Source organism: Monomorium pharaonis, chromosome 7 (genome assembly GCF_013373865.1).
Source record: "Monomorium pharaonis isolate MP-MQ-018 chromosome 7, ASM1337386v2, whole genome shotgun sequence".
Classification (NCBI taxonomy): Eukaryota; Metazoa; Arthropoda; class Insecta; order Hymenoptera; family Formicidae; genus Monomorium; species Monomorium pharaonis.
The window spans coordinates 6,349,550-6,374,819 of record NC_050473.1 but is presented as its reverse complement, the minus strand read 5'-3'; the positions used below and the strand labels follow the sequence as shown (position 1 = coordinate 6,374,819).

Genomic DNA, 25,270 nt, shown 5'->3' with positions numbered 1-25,270 from the left:
AATTAGTTGTAAAGAAGTTTTATTCGTTCATTAAATACTAATCAAAAATGAAAATTTCGAGTAATTTTTATGACAAAGATAAAGTAATATTTCTCTGATCTAATTTTTAAAAATTACAACATTTTACTTTAAAATATAAAATTTACTGCTTAATGCTTTTCAAAATTAACTTTTAAAATTTAATTTATTTTAATTTTAACGTAATATTTAATTTTAAATTAGTTTTTTTTACATTCATGCACCTTTACAACTAAATTTTATAAATCACTTAACATAATTTAGTAAAAAGAAATGTTAATTTACTCCATACTGTCCGTTTTAAACTACGTTGTCTAATTTATAACTTATTTCTCTTGAAAAGTCTTTGCGTGTAAACTATTTGTAAATAATTCATGTAGATGTCATTTTAAAATTTACAGCAAAACTACTCTAATTTATAGTATGGAAAAGAGCCATAAAATCATTGGTCATTACTTACAAGTTTTATAGATATTGACTACGTAGTTCAAATCGATATTTTAAAGGTATAGAGGCACTCCAAAAAAAAGTCATTTAAACTGTGACTGTGACTCTTCTCTAACATTATAATAAATAATATTATCTGTTCCTCCCTCCCGATGCAGTAATAATTGTAATTCGAACATATTATGTCTCTTAGAAGCAATATTTTTGCCACGAGCCTTTTTCTGACTTACATTTTACCAAGTATAGAACTTTCTAAGGAGTCAAAGAAATTTTACAATTTAGTTAAAAACGTTATAATAAATAATATAAGATTGTCTGCACTTCAGGCTACACTATAGTGTAGATTGAGTGAGATATCAGAATATTAATTTTGTCCTAAAAACAAATATCGCAAATGTATCGTTACTTTTGCAGTTCTTAGCTGTAAAAGCTATCACATTGCGATTCAAGAAAATCACAGTGATAATATATCGCAAGAAATTCACGTGTGTCTCTGATCGCGAGGCGGAATTCAAATTCTTCCGGGTTAAATCACGTGGCCAATTCCGGTTCGTGTCATGTGACGTAATTTCAAGTGATTTACACTGATGATTACGTTAGCAGTTTTCCACAACTCGCAACGACCCGCGTTTACCGTGGTCTTGTTACGCGCAAAGAGTTGAACCGTGTTGGGCAACCCAAGTTTATGACTTCGCGCGTGTACACGAGGCAACGTCGTCGCGAACCTCGCGCATATTCGCGTCGCACTGTTCGCGCGTCCGCGTCCCGCTCGCTTCGTGCGTTCACCCGAGTTTGCGGTTGCAAAAGAGGTTAGCGCTCGCGAACGCGACGGCGCCAAAGTTCATATTCGTGGAAGTCTCCCCAGCGGCAAACTGTTCGAAGATGCGATAAAATTCGTGGGGAACAAGAAGAAGAAAACGAGATAATATAGTTTCTCATGACGCAACGATGATCTTAATACTGGGATTGAATTTGCAGCATACTTCAGCATTGGCGGGACGACGGTAAGTTAAACGTATTAAACTTAAAATTCAAATCCAGATAGAGTAAGGCCTGGTCTACAATAGCTGGAGTAAGCATGGAGTAAGAAGTAAGACTAGGCGTAAAAAGGTCAATCCAGTGTAAAAAACCTGGCGTAAGAGCGTAAGCGAAATAAATTATTTTCACGTCAGTGAACCTAGCACCCCTACTACTAAAAAAAAATTCGGACCGTATAATTTTCTGCCCTAGTCCCGAATTTTTTGCTCCTATCTATTTGCAGGAAATTAAGATCAAAAGTAGGGGTACTAGCTTCACGTGACGCCAGCACCCCCACTAATTAAAAAAAAAATAAAATAAAATATATTAAAATCTTCTGCTTATTTTAGGCTTTAGAAACTGTAAATAAATATCAAAAATATTAAACGGTTATCCAAGTATTTTGAGTACCAGTACTCAGAAACATTATACCGTAACATTATAAGCGGTGATGGTGCTAGGTTCATTGACGTATTATTTTCATTTCGTCTTACTTCTACTCTTCCTTTTTTTAACGCTCGGTGCAGAAAGAAATTATTTTACTTTTTCTTCTTACTTCATATCTTGTAGACCAGGTCTAAAATGTAACAGTGAAGATTTTAAGAAGGATACAAATTTAATATATTATTAAATATAAGTGTATTATTAAATTAATATAAGTTTGGTGAAATAAATGCTAATAGAGCCAAAGCAGGATAGAGTTTGCTTGTAATATTGTAATATTTATTTCACAGAAAGACTACTATGATTACAGCAGACGTTTCGGCGCATTGGTTTCGGCCATCTTCAGTGCATAATAATTTTTAATTATATGGTATAGTGAAAAAATTAGAGACTTAATAGTAATAGAAACTTTACTAGACAATGGATACCCCTTGAAATTATATTTTTAATATTATTAACAACAGAATAAAAACTCACAAACACAAAAATAAAAATAAAGATAACACAGAGAATGGTATAGAAAAAACTAATTTTTTCACTATACCATATATTAAAAATATATCAGAAAAATTCTTGACATTAAAATCCGTTAAAGAGTGCAAATTATCTTATAAGTTAAACAGTAAACTCAATATATTTATAAAAACAGGCAAAGACAAATTGGAGGAACAGTGTGGTGTGGTATATAAAATATCATGTACTGATTGCGACGCATCTTACGTAGAACAAACAAAAAGGAAATTAATAACTAAAGTTAAAGAACACGAATGTGACATCAGTAGAACATGCAAATCTTCCTATCTCGCATCATAAAATGGAATTGCACCATGATTTCAATTGAGATACGGTTAAGATCCTAGACAAAGAACCGAATTCACAAAAAGATTAACATCGGAAATGTTACATATAAAAAAACAAAAGATGGGTCTCAACATATGATACAGTATGATACAGAGCATCTAGATAGTGTTTATCTGCATCCTTAATTCTTTTCCGAAAATTTAAACTTTCATATATCAGTCTGTAATCAACCTTAGAGACATAAACATCGGTGAATAAGCAACAGTGATAAAACCGAAAGAGTTTTTCGATTATTTTAATCAACTATGACAAGTCTTTTTAACCATATAGTTTATTGACTTTATTGATTTTGGCATACTGTTATCTAATTTATTTAACGTATGAAGTTATTGTTTAATTGTTAATATATTATCTAAATAATACTAATTTTTATAATTTGATTTTAATTTATTTTCTTTTATTGTTACTTTTTATTGTCGTTTACTTTTTAGCCGAATTTAACATTACTTAATTAACTGATTATATCAAATCTCAACAGATTATTTATCTAGTTATATGCTAATTTGAATAATTTTACGAATTTAATTACTCTTTCTCCGTTATTTACTTTTTAATTTTGAACTAAATATTTACTTAATTTACATTTATTATCTAATGAATAATTTATAATTTTAACATATATTAATATACTTATTGGAATATTAGGACTAACAATGAACTGTATGGTTTTTTAAAAGAATGAATCATTGACTTCCAAGACTGAAATGTGAAAACCACTCCCACATAACAGGTACTGTCTAATTAATTTAATTTAGCTTTAATTTTCTACAATTAATTGTTGACTCGAATTTTCATACGTTACATTCCGGTTTGAGTAGCTTTACGGAATGGGAAGGAATGACAAATAACTTTACATTCAGAATAACGATTCTCCAACGCACTGATGTATAATTAAAAATTCTTATGCACTGAAGATGGCCGAAACCAATGCGCCGAAACTGCTGTAATCATAGTAGTCTTCCTGCGAAATAAATATTACAATATTACAAGCAAACTTTATCCTGCTCTGGCTCTATTAGCATTTATTTCACCAAATTTATATTAATTTAATATTAAGAGCCTTTCTAAATATATTATTATTGTCTAAATTTGTATTATTAAATATAAGTGTATTAGTCATTAAATATTATGATCCTATATTATATAAATAAATTATTATAATTTAATATATTATATATATGTATATCCTACAGATACATATATTGTAGTAAAATATAAATATAATTTTGTTTTATTATATATATACACTTATGTATACTACGTATATATTATATATACCATATATTAATTAATATATTAATTCTAATGCATTAAGATTTATAATAAAAATGCTTTATTTTAAGGTATTAAGATATCTCCATTTTTTTAAGAACTTAAAAATGTTTTAATTTTAAATATTCTAGATTTTAAAACATAAAAACGTTTAAAGCTGAAAGCTAGGCTTTGTGAACTTGGCACCCGACTTAAATCGATTTTTTTTCTTAATTTTTTTAACAATTACCACTTATAAGGCATTTGTTTATTTAATTGTTAGATGCCAAGTTCACAAAGCCCGGTAATGATTGCGAAAAAAAAGTAATCTGACTTACCAACACCGATGCATAGCAGCGGAGTTGCGTGTATCACCAACTAAAAAATACAAATGTATTAAAATTAATTATTCAAGTATTCAAACAGTTGGGCTCATTCAGCAAACAAAGCAAATCAGTTAGCGTTCAGTAATTTATTAATATGATTAATTCTTGCCTTTAATTCTTCGCTGGTTCTTGGAAAGAAATTGGAGCTAATAAAGAAATAAAAAATCATAATAAAGAATCACTGACCGCTCACTGATCTGCTGAACGCGCCCATTATTTATGCCAAAGAACAATTATCGCGCGTGTGCAACAATTGATATTGCGAGCAAAAGATAAAATAATAAGTTATTCACCTTAAAGTTGCTCCGCCGATGCCCGATGCCTCTCAGGCCGCCTCCTCCTCTCAGGTTAGTATTCCACATTGGCACAAAATAATTCACTCGCGAAAACACAGTTAATGATAAGGTTAATGACGATCGCAACACTCGACACGATATTCCGAGGTTAATTCGACCGCTTCGACGCGTCGTCACACACATCCTTCATCGCGACGCACGACAACGAAAAAAACAAACTCGAGAAAGACGGAAGGATCGCGACATACGCGACGTGGAACGACCGCGATAAGAAGGAGAGAAAAGAGAGGACTCTCGTGACTCCGAATTATGTTGCACCCGGGCACAGCTAGACTCGATGCACGACGAGCGTTTCGCTATTTTCAATATGACGATTAATTCGAAGGAAACTGAGCTCTCATTGGATATCACTGATCGCTCGCAGCACATCGAGTCCAGCCTGCCCGGATGGTAACAGAGGTTATCGATGTGCACGATCCACGCACGTCGAACTCGATTCAAATTTTTTTATCCCGTATTAAAATTGAGATTAATCGCACGATTACATTTACGCCAATTAACGACACATATTGATGATACGCGAGTGCGATGTATTTTAATATTGAAAATGTGGACGGTCTTACAGTATTGCTGCGTTTATTTATTCGCGAAAATAAGATCCAACGATCGTGCACTTCCAGGAATACGTTAGAGACGACTGCTCCTCTCCTCTCTCCCCGCCCCTCCATTCCCAAGCTTTTCCACAAATTCCCGACGTACGAAAACACTCCGTTGCACTTGCGATATTTTTACTACTGAATATGGCACTTTTATAAAATGTTTTATACGTTCGATTTCACAAGGATACTCACCGAAACGCGATCGTTCTCTACATCGGACAATCATCAATTCGTGGCAATTACTATTACCTTTACTCGATCCTTGCGAGAGAGACGAGAGAGACGAGAGAGTGTCGCGATACCGCGGTAACGGTTACACTACAGATACACTGAAACTGTGACGATTTGAATCCTCGCGACGTTCGCGATTCGCCGGTAACACGACGGGGATGACGCCGCACCGATACGCACGTCCGGGGCGTCGAGTACCACAGCAGGGTCACCGCGCGTACGAACGGTCAACGGTAATGGCGAGCGGCGCGGCGTAACTGTGGGGAGGGGGCACGCTCCGGCACTCGCTGCTCGCTGTTCGGCCGGGCTCGGCCGCCGCCGCCGAGTCGGGCCGAGCGCCCAGTGCTCACGGTGCCGCTCGCTACCCCTACTACCATATACGCCGCCGCCGCTCGCCAGTACGTACTACCGGCCGGCCGCTCGTTCGTGCGGTGACCTTGCCGTTGGACACGACGTGCTGGACGCGTGATATCGATGCGGCATCATCCCCGTCGTGTACCGGTGTATCGCGAATGTCGCGAGGATTCAAATCGTCACAGTTTCAGTGTATCTGTAGTGGATGTTTCAGTGAATCCGTAGTGTAACCGTCACCGCGGTGTCGCGACACTCTCTCGTCTTTCTCGCGAGGATCGAGTGAAGGTAATAATAATTGTCGCGAATTGATAATTGCCCGATGTAGAGAATAATCGCGTTTCGGTGAGTAACGTTGTGAAATCGAACGTATAATACGTCTTATAAAAGTGCCATATTCAGTAGCAAAAATATCGCAAGTGCAACGAAGTGTTTTCGTACGCCGGGAATTTGTGGGAAAGCTTGTGAAGGGAGGGGCAGGGAGAGAGAAGAGGAGCAGTCGTCTCGAACGTATTTCCGGAAGTGCACGACCGTTGGATCTTATTTTCGCGAATTAATAAACGCAGCAATGCTGTAAGACCGTTCACATTTTCAATATTAAAATACAACGTACTCGCGTATCATCAATATGTGTCGTTAATTGGCGTAAATGTAATCGTGTGATCAATCTCGATTTTAATACTGGATAAAAAATTTGAATCGAGTTCGACGTGCGTAGATCGTGTACATCGGTAACCTCTAGCTGTTACCGTCCGGGCAGGCTCGACTCGATGTGCTGCGAGTGATCAGTGATATCCAATGAGAGCTCGGTTTCCTTCGAATTAATCGTCATATTGAAAATAGCGAAACGCTCGTCGTGCATCGAGTCTAGCTGTGCCCGGGTGCAACATAATTCGGAGTCACGAGAGTCCTCTCTTTTCTCTCCTTCTTATCGCGGTCGTTCCACTGTACGTCGCGTATGTCGCGATCCTTCCGTCTTTCTCGAGTTCGTTTTTTTCGTTGTCGTGCGTCGCGATGAAGGATGTGTGTGACGACGCGTCGAAGCGGTCGAATTAACCTCGGAGTATCGTGTCGAGTGTCGCGCGATCGTCATTAACTGTGTTTTCGCGAGTGAATTTTGTGCGAGTGTGGAATTCTAACCTGAGAGGAGGAGGCGGCCTGAGAGGCATCGGGCATCGGCGGAGCAACTTTAAGGTGAGTAACTTATTTTATCTTTTGCTCGCAAAATCAATTGTTGCACACACGCGATAATTATTCTTTGACTTAAATAATGGGCGCGTTCAGCAGATCAGTGAGCGGTCAGTGATTCTTTATGATTTTTTATTTCTTTATTAGCGCCAATTTCTTTCCAAGAACCAGCGAAGAATTAAAGGCCAGAATTAATCATATTAATAAATTACTGAACGCTAACTGATGAACGCTAACAAAATTTGCTTTGTTTGCCAACTGTTCGAATACTTGAATAATTAATTTTAATACGTTTGTATTTTTTAGTTGGCGAAACACACAACTCCGCTGCTATGCATCGGTGTTGGTAAGTCAGATTACCTTTTTTTTGTAATCATTTCTGGGCTTTGTGAACTTGGCACTCGATAATTAAATAAACAAATGCCTTATAAGTGGTAATTTTTAAAATATCTTAAATCCGCTTGCGAGAATTGATTCAGAATTGTTTGTAGTTTGTAATAATTTTGCTTTCGTAATTTGCTAATTTTGTAATAATTTTTAGTTATCTTGAAAAGTAACAAATTCCTGTTTTTTTCCAGTTGTTACAATTATATCACGCAAACTATTCAACTGAAAAACTACAAATCGAAATAATTGTACTATAATTTACTACAAATGATTTTCTTTAATAAACAGTCGTTAAAATTGATTGATTTCAAAGTTGGGGATGACGTTTTTTTAAATTCCGATATTTTTTTTCTACGCCACTACAAACAAAATAAATGTTACTATTGTATATTCAACTACATACGAAAATCTTTCAAAAAAAATTAAGAAAAAAAAAATCGCTTTAAGTCGAGTACCAAGTTCACAAAGCCTGAAAGCTAGTCATTATTAAACTTTCAGTATTTAAAATACACTTTCTAAATCTTAATCAGTGGATATTCACTGATTCACAGTGGCATACATATAACTGTGACATAACCAGTGAATATTCACTCTTTCAATAGATTTCATTTTAGAATTAGTGTATAGCTTGGTATATAGTCACTGAAAGTGTATTTATTTCACTGATTGATAATCAGTAGATGATTATATGTAAATTACTGAAAGTTAGAGTATTTCACTGATTGTGATTTAGAGAGCATTGTTTAAAATTTAAAAAAATTAAATTGTTACAAAAATTAAGGTATTTTTAAATATTTAAAGAACAAAGGTAAAAATAAAACACTTAAATTTCTTAAAATTAATCATTTCTTTATGAATAAATTTTGTATTATTTTATAATATAATATAATTACATTGTTTTATATAATTTTATTTTTCTCTTTGTAAAAAAATATTGTGTAATAATAAATGAAATATTTAATTATCAAAATGAATACAATGCAAATGAAAGCTAAGAGACGGATGTATAAACACATAATATCAAAATTACACATATGAAATATGAAAGTAGAAACGCGATTACAAGGGGAGAGGGGAGAAAAGGGAAATTTGATGAGGTTTCGGTGGTAAAATTAACAAATCTGTAATAGCTTTTGATTCACCCGTTTATTCACGCAAAACAAGAATAGACGTTGGATATCCGTGTCGTTAATCGTACTCATTGTACACATCTGTCCATATACATACAATATCGCGCGTCATACGCATCCACGAAATGCATATACGAAATTGCGGTGTATACACATTACATATTATATGTATATATAATATAATTTTACTTTAATTGGATAGGATACGATTTCCTCTCAGCCCTTTCTCATTATCTAGAATTTTTCAGTCGCGTGTAATGTGTTCTGTATATGCGCGTATGTGTGTGTATATATATATATATATATACATATATATATATATGTACACAAATACACGAGTATTTCCTCTGTATATCTCCAGACGCGTGTATTACACCCGTCTCCTGTTCTCGCATGTACTCGTACTCGCATGCTACGCAGGAAATAAAAATATTACATGCGCGTGTCGTTGCCGTCGTCATTTAAAAATGTGAAACAAAAACAATCCAGCGAAAGTCGGCGTGTCCGTAAAGGTATGCGCACATATACGTCTGCTTGCGTGTCGTTGGATATTCATTCATATGAAAGAACTAGAAAGAAAAAAAGAGAAAGAAAAGAGAACGGAAAGAGAAGAAACGGAGAAGAAAGGAAAAACATATCCGCACGCACGTGTGCTTTCCCGCGCGCATCGACGAAGAGCCGGGAATCGCGCGTGAACCGAAAGCCTTGCAGATCTCGCGCCGACAGGTGCGAAACGGGAAGTGACGGATTAACGCTCTTGCGAAAGAGTCCGCAAAACCTATTCCATCGGTCGACGACGTCCCGCGCGCATTGTTCACGTTTCTCTTATGCAAATTTAATACTGTCAGTTTTAAAATGCTGTAAGGAATCGCAGGAATTATTACGTAAATCCGTGAATTCAGAAATTTAACACCGGAGTCGCTGAACTGGTCAGTAATTAATTGCTCGGTTTCAGTATTAAAGACACTGACAATAATACTTTCGCGCAAAATGAGAAATTAATTATTGCCCAATTTAATACAATAGTTAAATTAAATTTTCGCAAGGATTACGCATATCCCATCGACTCCCGGAACTTTCTTATTCATATAGTAACTCCGAACGCATATTCAAATGTACGAATACATCTGTCGAAACGTGATAAGATATCCGTGAAATTGCGAGAAATATTTCTGCGCAAATATGGATGAATACTTCTGTGCAAAATGCGCGCTGTGTTTCCAGTTTTTTTAAAAATTATAATATATAATATAAAATATTTTTAAATTGATGTTAAAGAGTTCCTGTCGACGCTACCACACATTACACATTAGTCGAACGATGGATCTACGTTACATAAATAAAAACGTTGATTTTCTGTTTAGGGACCAGGCCTCTTGAGGAACACTTCGAAGTGTATGAGTCAAATTTGTATGAATTTTATATCTTAAATAAATGAGATGAAAATCGTGGAAAGTAAAAAAAGATACAAAATACGCACTGAGAGAAGAGTATTTGGCATTTATGAATATAATTGAGTGTTAAAATAATTATGAGAGCTTCATATTTTTAGTATTTTTTTTAGTTATTACTGCTATAACGTTAGTAATGATAAATATATTACAATGATAAAAAATAGTTGCAATTTCTATAATTTAATTATAGTTAGCATTGAAAATGCTATTATAAGTTATAGTTATTTGTATTTAAATTGGAAGTTCTAAACATAATAAAGTAAAAATCAAAAAAACGTAGATAATAAATTTAACACTTAATTATATGTATATCAAATCACATATTGATTAGCAAATATGAATACGTATCTTCAACGTAATACAAATTTATCAACGTAACTTTTTCCTTACAAGTAAATGTAAAATAAAGTAAACAAATGAGTATGAAATAAGTGGAATGTATGTGACGAAGCAGTTGTACAAATTTGAACCTTGCCCCGAAGTGTCCGAATTTTCGAAGACCGTGCCCCTGATGACGATCGTAGAGACGGAATGATTTCAATACTGATTTTGGAATGATTCGTAATTCTCTTAATCAGAGATAAGATGTCGCAGGGCACGACGAAATTTTCATGACTCACGTTCTCGAAATCTTCGAAATCAAAAGAAAATCAGAAGAATCAAAATTTTAGATTTTTAAGTCTCATGGCAATTAGTCTGAAAACAAAAAATTCTAATAATGTCACAATATTTCTAAGAATCTTTTTCAAAAATGTATTGAAAAACATTATTTAGAAGATATTTCTGAAAAATATCTTAAAGTTTTTCAGATGTTATAAGTTTTTCTTTGAAAAGTATAAAGTATAAATCTTACAAATCTTAAAATATATCAAAATTACATATGCATAAAATATTAGGTTCATATATATAAAGAATTCTAGAAAAAACGTAGATTTTCTCTATAAAAAAAAAAAAAAAAAAAAAAAAAAAAGTTTCAATACATATATAAAACAATTTGAGAACTTTTCTAGTTATAAAGTTCTAAAGATTACATGTAAAAATTAAAAAAAAATCTGCAATTTATATAGAAAGCTTGAAAAATTATACAAAGAAATTCTTCAATATCAATAATGAATATTGAAATTTATCGACAAACTTGATTAAATTTCAACGACTCTATCAGTCAAACTACTTAAAAATTCGTCCCGTTCAATCCCGCGAGACTAATTCCCCGATTCTTCTGTATTTGTCGTGGGTTCCTCGTTGAGGAACAAGCAGTCCTTGCCCGGGAACTGATTTTCCCCAAGGATTTGCCTTGCACATCGGACAATCATCCAACTGAATGTACTTTCGAGGAACGTGGCTTCGTCGTATCTCGTCGTGCCCGCGAGCATCGCTCCCTCGGTATATAGCGGTACGCGCGCTAAAATACTTTCGCTACGTGTGTTTCGCTTATTACATAACTTAAGAAAACGTGAAAAAATAAATAAATACTACGCGTTTCATGTGCGACTCCGTCCGCGGCTCGGGCCGCGCGCCAGACGGGCACGGAGGGAAAACGCTCTTGACGGGCGTTGCGAAACGCCCGCGAATAAATTACAGTAAGACCTCCTTATCTATATCTGCCTATCGCTGTCTCTTTGACGAGAAGCTCTTTCGAGAATGTTTTCACGCGTGCACAACTCGCGTATTCGACTCGCGTATAATTGAAATACCGTTGGAGACTCACAGGCGTCTTTCTTTCACCGTGCCGCCCAGTGCGTTCACCCCGGGCGAAAACGTCGTCGTATATAAATCGCAATAATAACAACAATAATTCTACTATGACAATAATAATAATATTAATAATAATAATGCGATAATAATTATAATAATGATCGGCGACCTCTTTTGCTTAACGCTTGCTTTAAAATACTTAGCCGAATGAGTAAAATAAACTCTTGCCTCCAAATTCCTGCGTTTACTTATTAATTTCTTTTCCATACGCCTAAAGAACATTAATATGCATGTATCTGTGTTACGCAAGTATTACTAACTATTGACACTCTACGTCTGTCGCGCGCGCGTTCTCCGTAAAAACGACTTAAAAAGGTTCGATCGCTTTTTTTTTAAACTAAACAACAAACGGATGAAGGAAGACGATAATAATAAAAATATAAATCGTGACAGTAAAAAGTAATCGAATAATATAATATAATATAATAATAATAATAATAATAATAATAATAATAATAATAATAATAATAGATTACCGTTATCATTATATAGTGATGAATGATGACAATTAATAATTAATTAATCGAATAAAAACGAGTGGCGTGGTGCGCGAGAGCGCAGATATTTTATCGACTAGAATTCGTATGGATTCGCTGTGCGTGTGCGTGTGCGCGTGTGTATGTTGCGTGTGTTTCTTTTGTGTGGCTCAATCGTACCGTTTTGTAACGCGTTTATTTAGTGTATCTGTCGTGTAACTCTTCGTTTCCTCATCGTGTCAAGCAACGACGCGACTCACCGCGAAGAGGACTCGCCGTCCTCCCTTCCGAATTCTCTCTCATCGCACCGCGAGTACTCGCTGATACTTATTTAGAACAGAACGACGTTCGCGGGATTCCCCTTTCTGTGGATCCTCCTCCGTGGACATGTTTTCTCTCTATCTCTCTCTCTCTCTCTTTCTCTCTTTCGAATCACACGTTCCAGACCGCGAAGCTCTTCCTGAATCTCGTAGACGTCGTAAGTACTGCCGTTTTCCCGGTCATAATCGTCAGCTGGAACTGTCCGATGGAGTTTGACGTAGATCCTGACGGTTTTCCCTTCCGGAATCCGAAAATCGCGGCAATCGCGCGTTTCGGCCGGTGGACTCGCCATGTGTTCACCGTGGGTTCCTCGACGCGACATCCGAGTCGACTCCTCCCGTTCTCCCCGAAGAACGGTATCGAATTGAATCGCAAAGCTCCGGAAGCAAAGCTTCTCCCGTGAAGTTCGCGGAACGACGGGCGATCGACGCGTCGAAACCCTCCCTCCTTTCCTCTCGCAGTCCTTTTCGAGACCGCGTTCTGCATCGATCTCCTTCTTGGTCTTGCGTATGCGATTGTATGAGTCTCTTTTTTATTTCGTATGCGTGTGCATGTGAGGATGTGTATACCATGATGTGCGTGCGTATGTCTTCTTCGTCGTGCGGCGCGTCGTTGCTCTGACCATGTCCCGTTTACTTCTTGCGACCTAGGTACTCGACCATCTCCTGCAACCTTTCCTTCTCGTCCTCAAGCAGCAGCGCTTGGATGCAGCTCGTGAAGTATTGTGTGCTGAAGCAGTCTTGCCTGCGGCGGGGAGAAGGATCGGAAACAGAAAGATCAATTAGCTTGCTGACTAGGGTATTGTAATCGTTAAAGTTCGGTTATCAAGCGCGATGCGGTCAACGGACCTGTTCGCAAAAAATCGTTCGGAAAGCTCTCGCGAACAACATTCTACTTTTATTTGAATTTTGAAAATTCTCGTTGCAATTTTTATACAAATTTAGCAAATGTATCTGGCACTTCTTTATTTATGTTTATCGATTTTGAGAAACAGCAGTAATATTAAAGTTTTAAAGGTTTTTTTTAATTTCGTAACTTTGAACAGAATACTTGAAAACTTTATGTCATATTGATCTGCGCGTTTAGGCGAACAAGTCCGTAAAGTTAGTAATTATTAGTAATTATATGCACAGGGGTAGGTATCTCGGGACACGTGTGGGAAGTCGATTTTCCCGCACTCTACATCGAGATTCGCTTATCAGAGCGGGTAAAGTACGAGTTGTTTCATTAAAAAAAAAAGTTCAAAAATTCGAACAGCGCAAAATCACAAATCCAGGTTATCGCTTAGAAAAAAGAATTCTTACGTCGATCCGCCACCTTTTCATTGTTCTGGAAAACAAACGACGCTGCAAAAACCTCGACAAAGCACAAAAATCGATCAAAATGTAAGACACTTATTTTGGCAAGCTCGCAGCCAAAAACAATTGAAAAATTGTCTCCAAAAATGCACACAAAAATGTTCAAAAATTCGAACAGTGCAATATCATAGTTTCAAGTTGTCACCTAGAAAAAAGTATATTTACGTCGCCATTTTTTCGTTCTAAAAAAAGAACGACGACGATGCAAAACATCGACGAGGCGCAAAAATCGATCAAAATGCCAAACATTCGTTTTGGCAAGCTTGCTATCAAAAACGATCAAAAAATCGTTGTCCTCCCAAAAAAGGCAAAAAGTCGAAGTGGATAATATGAAGACACGAGATGATGCTGTATGCTACGTCGCCAGCGATGCTGCATTTCGTTGAAATAAATTAAAAATATAAATAACAGTACTATAATACAATAAATAAGATTTATATTTTAATAAAACTCGTTAATTGTTTTGGAAAAAAAAAGAGTTACCGAAAAGAGTTTCTTCGCAGTTTCGATAAATTCATTCAAAGTTTTATCCTTTTCTCTTTTGCAGCATTGCTCGCTAGTATAAGCTTTTTTCTTCCTCTCCTTTTCTCTCTCATTTGCGTAGAATTACCTAATGTCTCATACTCATTATCTCGGTGCGAAGATACTATAATACACGTGGATATTCGTCCAGGGGAGAGATGGTGAGAAAATGCAACGAAAATATAATTGAAAGTAATGGCAAGGGAAATATAATAAATGCATTCAAATAAGGCATAATTGGAAATTCAATCAACTCACGATATTTCTTGCTCACAACCTCAATCTCTTCTACACGATACTGTTGGTACATTCGATGATGCATTTGCTATTTAAATCCGGCCGTCACGTTGTCCAATTATATTGTTGTAAAATTATTGTCGCCTGTTATCAATTTTTGAAGTACTTGCGTTTGTGGCTTTTGATCCAAACACCGCTACGATTGATAAAGCATAATTCTATCATTTATCTCATGTATTCAAAATTTTTATATGCTTTCGATACGTTATTCTTGAATCGTGTAATGGAAAACGCGTCGATTTTATCATAGAACTCAGCATTACAAATAGTACAAGACGTTTACGTACATTCGCATGATATATGTAAATAAAGATTGCGTGAACAAATCGGAGTTTCTAGTGTTTTCCGAACGGGTAAACGTGTATCGGGACAAGAGCAGACGAGGAAAGATAATGGAAGAGCAAGCGGGCACAGTTAGTTCTTTATATTTGCGAAAAGCGGAAAGAACAGAAAAGGGGGTCGCATAAAGGGAGAAATCATAAACTAAAAAAGAAAAGGCTACCTAAACCCCGGGATCAGCCCCGTGGAGTTGCTTGATCCACATTTGGATCTTTCCGACCTCGTCCGTCAGCAGCAAAACGTCTAAGCAGCCTTTGAAGTAGTCCGTGGTGAAACATTCCTTCCTGCAGAGAGTTAAAAAAAAAACATAATGAATCATAAATTGTTACATGCATTCAGTAGGCAGCTCGCAGTTCGAAAATCCTGAAAAATATTTCATAAACATGTAACAAATCCGTTCCTTATAGTAGTTTTATTTACGAATTATGCGATTACGAAATAAACACTTCGCCCGAGTGAAGTAGACGCATCAGTCGCATGGTAAATAAATTACAGAGTCAAAATTTTAAGACAAATGTTAAAAACTTTAATGTATATCGTAAATCTAACACTGACTGAAAAATAATCGTCTAAAAGGTGATTTTTACATCTCAGCAAAAAAAAAGTTCAATTACAGTTTTATTTTCAAAAATCTTTTTTATTTGTTCTCAAACAAAAAATATTGAATAAATGTACACACATAATAATTTCAAATATTAATGAATTGGAGTACAATCAATAATCTACAATATGTAATTAATGAACTAGATGACTATTCCTAAGTTAATAATATCATTTTCATAATCAAATCCTCCTCCTTTGCAGCTTTCACGTATCATTGATAACATTCCAAAATTCCAAAAACGTTAATATTTATCTTTAGAAAGCAAAAGTGCATGCGGAAATAATATTTCTACTTGGAAAAGATTTGATTGTTCCGCCAATATTCTTCAAGCGGCGATGCATCTGCCTCTTTCTCATTTCTCCACAATTCTAATATTTTTTCCTAAATTTAGAAACGGCGCTACGTGCCGTTATATGCTATTCGAGTTAGTCCGTCCGTCAGTCCGCCCCTTTTTCACATTGATCCCTACTCGTTCATCGCACAATGGCTCTTTTGAGACGGCCGTTAAGCGGCTTAACGCGGCTTAGCACAAATGGCAGGTAGCCGCGGATGTGCGTCGATATTCGCTCGCACGAGTTACAGCGGAAAAAAATTAGTTAATTTTTATATAGAAAATTTGTCAAAAATTATGTGAATAGAACTGTCTTGAAAAGAAAAAGGTTTTAATTTGCTTAATTTTTAGAAAATTGAGAGATAAAAGTTACTAATCATACTAAAAAATAGAAAAGAGCACGCTGAAAAATGACAATTTCGTAAGCTGTTTAAATTTTGATTTAAAAAATCCACGAATATTCTACGAATATTAATAATAAGGTCCTACTATTTAATTTATTATATTTGAAATAGGTAAAGGGGTTATATAACTTTCATACAACAATTTTTGTATAAGCTTTTTTATTTCTTAATTTAAAATTATTACTAATATCAATTATTGATTTATTAGATATCTCCTTCAGAGAGATATTACATAAATAATAGTGTCATAGTAATATGCACAATTCACTACATAGCCACTCAAATTAACAATAGTCTTGTTTTTCAGCTGAACTAGCTGCATTCACCTAAAAAGAATAGATTTTATAATAATTCAGATTTACAAGGCACTAAATTTCTTATCATATTTTCCTACATAATATTAGATAGGCGTATCTATACACAAACCTTTGTTTTACTTGATAAAACGTTGAAAAGAATTAATACTTACGTTGTTTTACAATTGCATATATTTTTCAATATAAAAATAAAATTCACTGAAATTTACTGAAATTCACTGAACATCTTCAATCGATCAGAATCGAATGACGTATTAACACTTAATATCATTTGTTCTTTGAAACTCGAAGATACCCAAACTGAAGATAAAAAGTAGAGTAAGATTTCAGAGACAGCAGGGTAAAATTTTATGAACCGAACTTAGAAATATTCTTTGGCGTAAAAGAAAAATTCACAAGTAACACGATAAAATTCAAGATAAATTTAATTTAATTTAATTTATTTAATTATAAGCAACTATTAATTTTTCGCTTCACAATCAAGTAAAAAATTCCTCTTCATGTATATTTTACTGTACTGAAATTTCACCCTGATTTTTTTTGAAAAAATGAATAATTTATATGAAATTATGCACAAGAAATAATAACTTTTCTTTTATTCCCTTATAAAAAACACTAGAATTTACACTTTGTAATAGAGCACGACAATTTTCCTATAATTTTTTTCTCGGTGTATAAATAGAAGAGAAATCTCATTCTATTTCAATACGCGTGTATGACGTATGACGAACGTGCGCACGTGTACGTAGGTATGTGCGTTTACTCGCGCCGATACCTATACCGGAGAGCGGAGCACGTGTACACCGCAAAGATATGTATGTATCCATGTTGTTCGCCGCTACTATTCTTCAAGGTAGAAACCACGCGACGATGATCGTTCACGAAATCGTTTCACCGTTTCCAGAACTCGAGGGATTCCTATCCTTTTCGGGGGTTAATGCCGTTTCGTGATTTCGGATACTTTCAGCCCGCGAAATGAGCTCTACACAGAAAGATTTCTTTAGATTTAATGAACAGTTTTGTTCGACTATTCCAAAGCATATATTTCTTTGTTTCTAATAAATAAATTTTATTAAATCTAAAGAAATCCGTATAAAATATATATTAAAACTAAAGAAATATATGCTTTGGAATGGTCGAACAAAACTGTTTATTAAATCTAAAAAAATCTTTCTCTCTGTGTATGCACAAAAATCGCTTTGGGAGACCCCATTATTCTCCTTCTTTTGTCTTTGTTAGCGCATAGAATTAAACACTCGTTAATTGGGCTTTTTTTCCTTCCGGATCGTGAAAGTGAGTATCCCCAACTCTCAACTCGATCTTACGAAAAGTGTGACACGGAGATTATTAATTAATTGGATCTAATAAAGTGCGAATCAAATATTTACAATATTTAAACTGAATAATTTCTGAATAAAAATATTTAAAATATTTAAATTGAATAACATGTGCTTGAGGATAAGATGCACTGTTTAGATCGAGCTTTTTTTTATAAAGTCGAGAAATTTTATTACCTTAGCATTACACTAAAATATCTTAAAGATTTATTTCACGCGAAATAAAAGCCCCAAGTTATCATCTAGCCATCGATAAATTTCAAACAGACTGAAAATACTCATTGCGTCTAATTGATAGCTCGTAACATGAAATCCCTTTTCACATGTTGAAATCGTCGGGCATCCCCTGTTTCCCTCGCGTCGTCGAAATTACCTCAATCTTCTATTGACTCGCGCTCTAAATCAACTACGCTACAGCAACAACGGAACAGCGACGGGCAACCATGCACTCTGCTCTGACTGCCGACCGTCGTCGTTCCGCGAAAGTATCTAGTCATCGCGGATAATTAGACTTACTTGCAAAGCATGTGCAATTGCGGTTCCCGGAAGAGGTTGTAGCAGTCTTCGCAGATGCGGTCCAGACGGGCGAAGATGCTCTTGTCGTACACGCCCTTACATTGGATGTCGAAGAACGACCTTTTGCCCAGGGGGTGGCCGCTTAGGCTGGCGGCGTCCGCGCCCAGGCCAATGCAGGACGAGATCAACAGGAGCGTCAGTGACCACGCGAGGACGGACGCCAGTAGGGGGGAGGACGATCTCGCGGGCGACGACCTCGATGACGACGACGACGACGACGACGACGATGACAGCGACGATGACGACGACGACGACGACGGTAGCGTCGAACACGAGGAATGATACGCGGCCGACGGATACATCGCGATCTCGTCGTTGGACGATGACTGGGTGTTCTGCTGCCAATGCATCATCTGAAAGAAGAAAGTCACAGTCATTGAATCGCAGTCTTCTCTTTTAACTTCTGATTGCGACTACTTTTATAGAAACGAGATGTCACGCTCGAGGCATTTTTAATTATAGATTTGATACTGATCGTCAGGGTCGGGTGAGTTAATATTGTTTTAATCAAATTAAGTTAATAATAAAGCACGACTAATTTTTTAAAGCCAACGAAAATAAACAGTTCAACGTTTCAGCTCTTTTTTTAAGCCATTTTTACGTTTAAAAAAACAAGTTGTTAATTTGATTAAATTTTTTAACTTGATTAAATTTCTTCGGTTCAAGTATTTATGCATTTAACTTAAATACATAAAATATTTGAACTTTAATTTAACTATTTATATATTTGACTGAAATACATAAATAGTTGAACTTGATTAAAGAAATTTAATCAAGTTGAAAACTTTAATTTAACTAAAAGAAGTTAAAAATTATTAACTCTTTAAGTTTATGTAGCTTTTTTAACTTTTATTATATTTAACTTTTTAACTAACATATACAACTTTGGCATCATCGAACATATCTTTTATAAAAGTAGAATAGAAATATATTTTTGGATTTGTCAAATTCAAAACAATCATAAACATGTTACCTTTGTCACGGTCAATATATTTTACGCTTGATACGAATTACGTGTTATTAGTTAACCAAGAAAGGCTCCCACTGTGTCAATTACAACTTGCTTATTAGCGCCAATCACCAGTAACTCCGTATTTATAGAGACCGCGCTATTTCCTCCTATACACCTGGGCTCGGATGATTGATAGTTAATGGAAAAAAATGTTCGTTTCATTTATCACACAGTTTTATTCGCGCTTATATGACGTATCATTATTAGAAGACCTTATTATATTAGAGAATATCAGACGCACATGATTAATATGTCTGAAAATTCAAGTTGTAGGTCAAGAATTGCAATATTAATTGTTAACATTTTTTCATATGCCATGTTCGAGCGGTTATTTTTCCTCAATTGGTTTTTATTAATTAACCGATGGAACTTAATTTGTTCTATTAAGCTGTTATCAAAAAAGAAAAATATTATTCTGCATATATAATGTTGATTTAATTCGTACATTATGGGATGGGCGAGGTTATATTTAAAGTTAATTGAAGTTAATGGATCTGATTAGTTAAAAGTTAATTCATATATTTTCGTTGATGACAGACCAGACTAGAATGAAAGATATGATAAGCGGCACGCAAAGCAAATTAAATTGACACCACGATGATGTAGCAACGAAAGCACGAGAAACATTCACATTACGAATGTATCTGAAATTACCATCCGCGCGATTGGAATTATTTGCTCGCGACTTTCAACACACGTACCAGGAATGCGTGTATAGTCGCACTGTTATTTCCGGCTCTTTGATCACCCAATGACAGATGCGTTCGCGACGAAAATAGACGTCTTAGTGAAATAAGATCGGCTCTTTTACGTAGCGCCTTCCATTTTACGAACGATGAATGGATCTAAAATCACGACGCGTTCGTGCGACCGCAGGCAATAAAGTGTCGAACAGATCAGCCCACCGCGCGTGCTCTTCTGGTCTGTTGGACATCCCTCCTTCCTTTTCCCTTTTCGAAGAATCTTTTTCACATCTCGCGTGCGATAGAAATTTCCTCTCTATTCCTTTTAATTTATTTCTCTCGCAGCAAACAGGATCAAAGCAAGTCCGAAAGACGCCTTTCGAAATGAGAGACCTTTAAAAACATGATCCTCAGGAGAAACCGAGAGGAGGGGAGAGGAGTTGACTTCACGATCGAGACGTCAGGTCGGCAAGGACCGTTTCGCCGGGAGAGCGCGAGATCCCTCGTATGTAACGACGGGCATACGCGTGTTCGGATATACCAATACCCCCATCTCCTCCTCCTTCTTCGATTGACCGGCCGACCGGCCTGCACTCACTCGCATACACACACACACACACACACACACACACACGCATACACACAGGTTGAGATGTAAAGCAACTCTTAACCAGTCCTGCAGCAGTCGCGCTGTGAATGGACCACACGCAGGTGGGCTCTACCTGTAAACGTCCTCAACCGACAACTTCATTAACCGAGGCCCCAGCGCACGATACACCGTGAGGGGGGCCCTCCTTTCTCACTCTCTTTCTTTTCGCCCTCTTCCCCCTGCCCATGTCCTCTCTCTTTCTCTCTCTCTCTCTCTGTCTTCCCCCCGTATCATCGTGTCCATCCTCTCTTCCTCATCCCATCCGCCACCTGCACACACGAGAGTGAGCGTTTCGTCCGGCGGCGGTTCTTCTTTTTTTCGGAACATAATCACCGCTCCCGGGTGGGATCTTATTTTTAGCCGCCCGGACGATTCTCGGAACTCTCCGGCAACCGCTCTCCTCTATATATCGGCGCCTCCACCTGGTAATTGGCCGCAGGCCGATAATTTGCCCCCAAAGTCGCCCGCATCCCGAGATCGTTAAGACTCTCCTCTCGCTCTCTTCCGTTTTCTGCCCCTGTCCTCCCCTCCCCCTCCCCCATCTCTCTCACTCTCTCGCGCTTCGCTCTCGCATGGATTTCTAAAGGTCCAGGCAGGCGGGCACTTGTCTCTGCTGGAAAGAATGGACATGTTCCAAGATCTGTCTCGTTTCTCCCCGGGGCTCGACTTTCTCAGAACGTGTCCGGTGTGAACCGCGATCAGCGGCATCGGCATTAAAGAAGAGAGCCAGAGCCCCTCCAGCCCCTGGAGGCCTCTCTCCGTTGCTACCTAATTGATTTCCTTGGGCTCGAATTCGCCGTCAGTCCTCGCGAAATAGCAACGGCTTAACCAGAATTACCAGGCGTCCTGGACAAGGTGAAAGTAAAGTACACGTCACGAGCGTCCACGCCGTATATATATATATATATATATATATATATATATATATATATCTCCGTTCAATTAATTTAATTGCGTACCGTACGACGTCACTCAAAATATTAATGTGATCTCGAGTTTCTTAGGGGCGTATATGAGATGACGAGACTTAAGAACGTACTTCCAAACTGAATCTCAGTAAACAGGTATACAATGTTGCGTTCCTCGTATTTGTACGGAATTGAAAAGTTTCGTAACGGAATAAATACTGCAAGTCGAAAAAATAATTTACGTATCAAACGTAGAGTTGTAAATTGGCAATTGAAATGTCTTAAGTGAGATAAATTCTCCTCGACCGTGGCATTTAAACGAGATATTTAATCCACAGACTTCCTAAAATCGTGGATTTTTCTACCTTAATGAATCAGGGGGAAGGAGGGGAGGAAGGGATTCGTAAATGCCGGTCACCTTCGTAAATTTTCTCGGCATTATCATTATCGCCCTCGTTTCGTCTTCGTTCGGGCGTCGATCGGGATAACGCGTGTGAGAAAATTCGGGGGGAGGGGGGGACGACGCGAAGTACAAGGGAAGAGAGGAGACGACGTAAAGACATCATAAATTAGACCCAGTTGCACCGGTACATTTTAAGGTATGGGAAGCTCTCACAGCTCTTGGCCCCGATTCCGGTAATGGCGGGCGTCCCCGGATTCAGGCCTCGCTTTGAGGCCTTTCTTATCTTAAATTTCCCGGTGCATTGACAACCGGACCACACAGGGGCATAAAGTGCACCGATATATGCGACACGGACCGTCTCTCGCTCTCTCGCCTCTGACACCGCCCGCGGGACGGTAATTGAGAGCCGACTTTAAAAAAAAAAAAACGGTACAATGTGCGCGCGTACTCGGGGGGCTGGGGTGTTCTCACGAGGCGAAACGTTCGACTTACTTACAGGCAGATTACATTATATTTTGCACCGGCGGACAGAGCGCGAGAAACTCGCCGCCAAGGGATCCTCGACGCGTAAATAATGGCGCTTTTTAACCGGCCGATGTACGCGACGACGACTTACGGGGGTATCGTCCGCGTGACGATAACGCGCCGCAACGTGCTTGCAACGTAATTTACAAGGCGGAGAATCGGTTAGCGGCCGATGACGTACTCGTCAATTTTTCGGAAAGCAACGATCATCTCCGGGCAATCGATTAGAATTTTTATTCGGAGCTCGGGTTTTGACGAAAATTTCTCCCGAAAACTTTCTTACTAATTTTTTAAATGTAATTTTTATAAAATTTATAGATATGTAATTTAAACTGTTTACACTGAGAGAAAAATGTTGAAGTATTGAGAACCAAATTTTTTTTATGATGTTCGACATTTATTTGTTATAAAAAAATGTATTTGTGAAAACAAAATATATATTTCTATTAAATACATCTCATTTTTCTTATTAATTGTTTTATGTCCTACAAATAACATTTTTTGAGTAAAATAATATTATGTCGCATAAAAAAATTTTTAGTATCTTTCTCTATATATAATAAATGGCTTCTTTAAATACGGCAAATTAAATGTTTTATTTCTAGCAAATAAATTATTTATATTTACGCACACTGGATGTTATCTCTTTATATTTTACAGAAATATATTTCAGAAGTATATTTCACAGAAATATATTTCAGAAGTATATTTCACAGAAATGTATATTTTATTTTCACAAATAAATTTTTTTTACAACAAATGAATATTGAAGAAAATGTCACGAAAAATATTCGGTTCTCAATACTTCGATTTTTCTCTCAATGTATATTTACAATTTTTGTAAAGAAACTGCGATTATGTAGCACTGAAGGTGTGCACCGATTTACATATCGATTTTTCGAAAAGACCGAAAATAATGTTCTGAAGACTTAGAAATGCATTTCGCAAAAGGCTTGCGGAATCGTATCGATAGCAACGTCTCGATTGCGTCTCTCGCAAAAAATCGTCGCTATATTTAGACCGAACGGCCTGTGGGTGTAACACAGAGATCGAGTCAGTGTAAGTCGTATGTATTCCGCTCCCCGTATAGAGATTACGCATATAATCCGTAATGGGAATAGTTCCGCAATATCGCATGATAACGCTATACAGAAAGATATCAAAGTGGCAAAATGATAAAATGAAAATCGAAGTCACGGCTTAAAATGCGTAGTGATGAAAGTTAAATTTCGATAAGAAATATCGTCAATATTATCGTCAATTCTTTCGAAACTTCTTATTTTATCTAATACTGATTTTTGTGGGCGTGATTAGATTTATTTCTTAAGACGACAGTTATAATAATATTTTTGGTATAATTAAATTAATAACATCAATCAAATTTTGAAGTATAATTATATAAAAATGAAGAAACGATATTATTATCAATAATTTTTTATCTCAACATCCTTTGTTTCTTAGTCTTTTAATCTCTTCTCAATTTCTTCTTAATTTTAATCTTAAAAATCCACGATTTTATATGTGTGATTGTATTTTCAAATTTGACTGTTGTTATTATCAATTTAAACATATAAAAATTATTATTAATGATAATTCATTAAAATATTACTTTTTATTAATAATTATAACATCATTAATTCGAAAAAATTAAAATAAAGTACTATGAGTCAAATTTCAAAGTACAATCATACACATAAAATCGTGGATTTAAGTGCTTGTATTGATAAAAAATACCATTACATAAAATAACGAATTTGAATTATAAAAATTCTTTATTCTTAAAACAATTATTAAATAAGATTAATAATATTAATTATTATTTATTTATCTCAATATCTTTATTTTTTGTTCGTTTTTTGATCCTTTAACCCTCTCAATGTGCTTTGCACGCACGAGCTTGACATTTATTTACAATGTCATTAAATTCAAGGAACAAGCAAGATCGTTTTCTCGGTACTGCGAATCGATATTCCAGACAAGTCCGTCCCTTCTACAGGTGCCATTTTATATTTGATTATAACGCGCAATGTATGCACCTTGTGCGTATACCTTGTGCATTTAAAGAGAAGGTAAAATACACAGAGGGTGGCACGGCGAGGTGGACAGGTATACGGGAAGAGGAAAAGAAAGAGCATGCGAAAGCGTGCCGAGGGGTGCGCGAGGGGAAGAAAAAAGCAATGGAGAGACCAGTTGCTCGATAGGTGAGGTCTTTCCTCGGTTCGACCACGCACAGGTGTGCAATCTGCGAGGCTCCTTTGGCAAAAAGCCACACGCTCGCTCTTCGGCGCTCTGCCCCGCGGCGGCTCGTTTGCACATTGGTATACACAGGGTGT

At 36.5% G+C, this 25,270-nt stretch overlaps 2 protein-coding genes across 6 annotated transcripts in view; one reads left to right on the top strand and one right to left on the bottom strand.

The window, feature by feature from the left end:
- Positions 1-216: 216 nt before the first annotated feature.
- Positions 217-25,270, top strand: part of LOC105836096 (peroxisomal leader peptide-processing protease) — an 89,933-nt gene continuing 64,879 nt past the window's right edge. Inside the window, exon 1 of the mRNA XM_012679898.3 lies at positions 217-1,469. The gene's annotated coding sequence lies outside the window, so the exon portion shown is untranslated. The remainder of the gene's footprint in view (positions 1,470-25,270) is intronic.
- The window catches only part of LOC105836100 (ion transport peptide-like), a 59,335-nt gene continuing 42,728 nt past the window's right edge, over positions 8,664-25,270 (bottom strand). For 3 of the 5 annotated variants that reach the window (XR_003625254.2, XR_004964125.1, XR_004964126.1), the window contains exons 2-5: positions 18,698-19,110; positions 15,352-15,472; positions 14,641-14,985; positions 13,282-13,416 (exon numbers count right to left, since the gene is read on the bottom strand). Coding sequence is in view for 2 of the 5 variants with exons in the window: in XM_036289868.1 (XP_036145761.1) it covers positions 15,352-15,472; positions 18,698-19,110 (534 nt within the window). In the remaining 3 variants the exon portion in view is untranslated. Of the gene's footprint in view, positions 13,417-14,640; positions 14,986-15,351; positions 15,473-18,697; positions 19,111-25,270 lie in introns of all 5 variants that reach the window. The other 2 variants (XM_036289868.1, XM_036289869.1) reach the window with 2 other exon arrangements.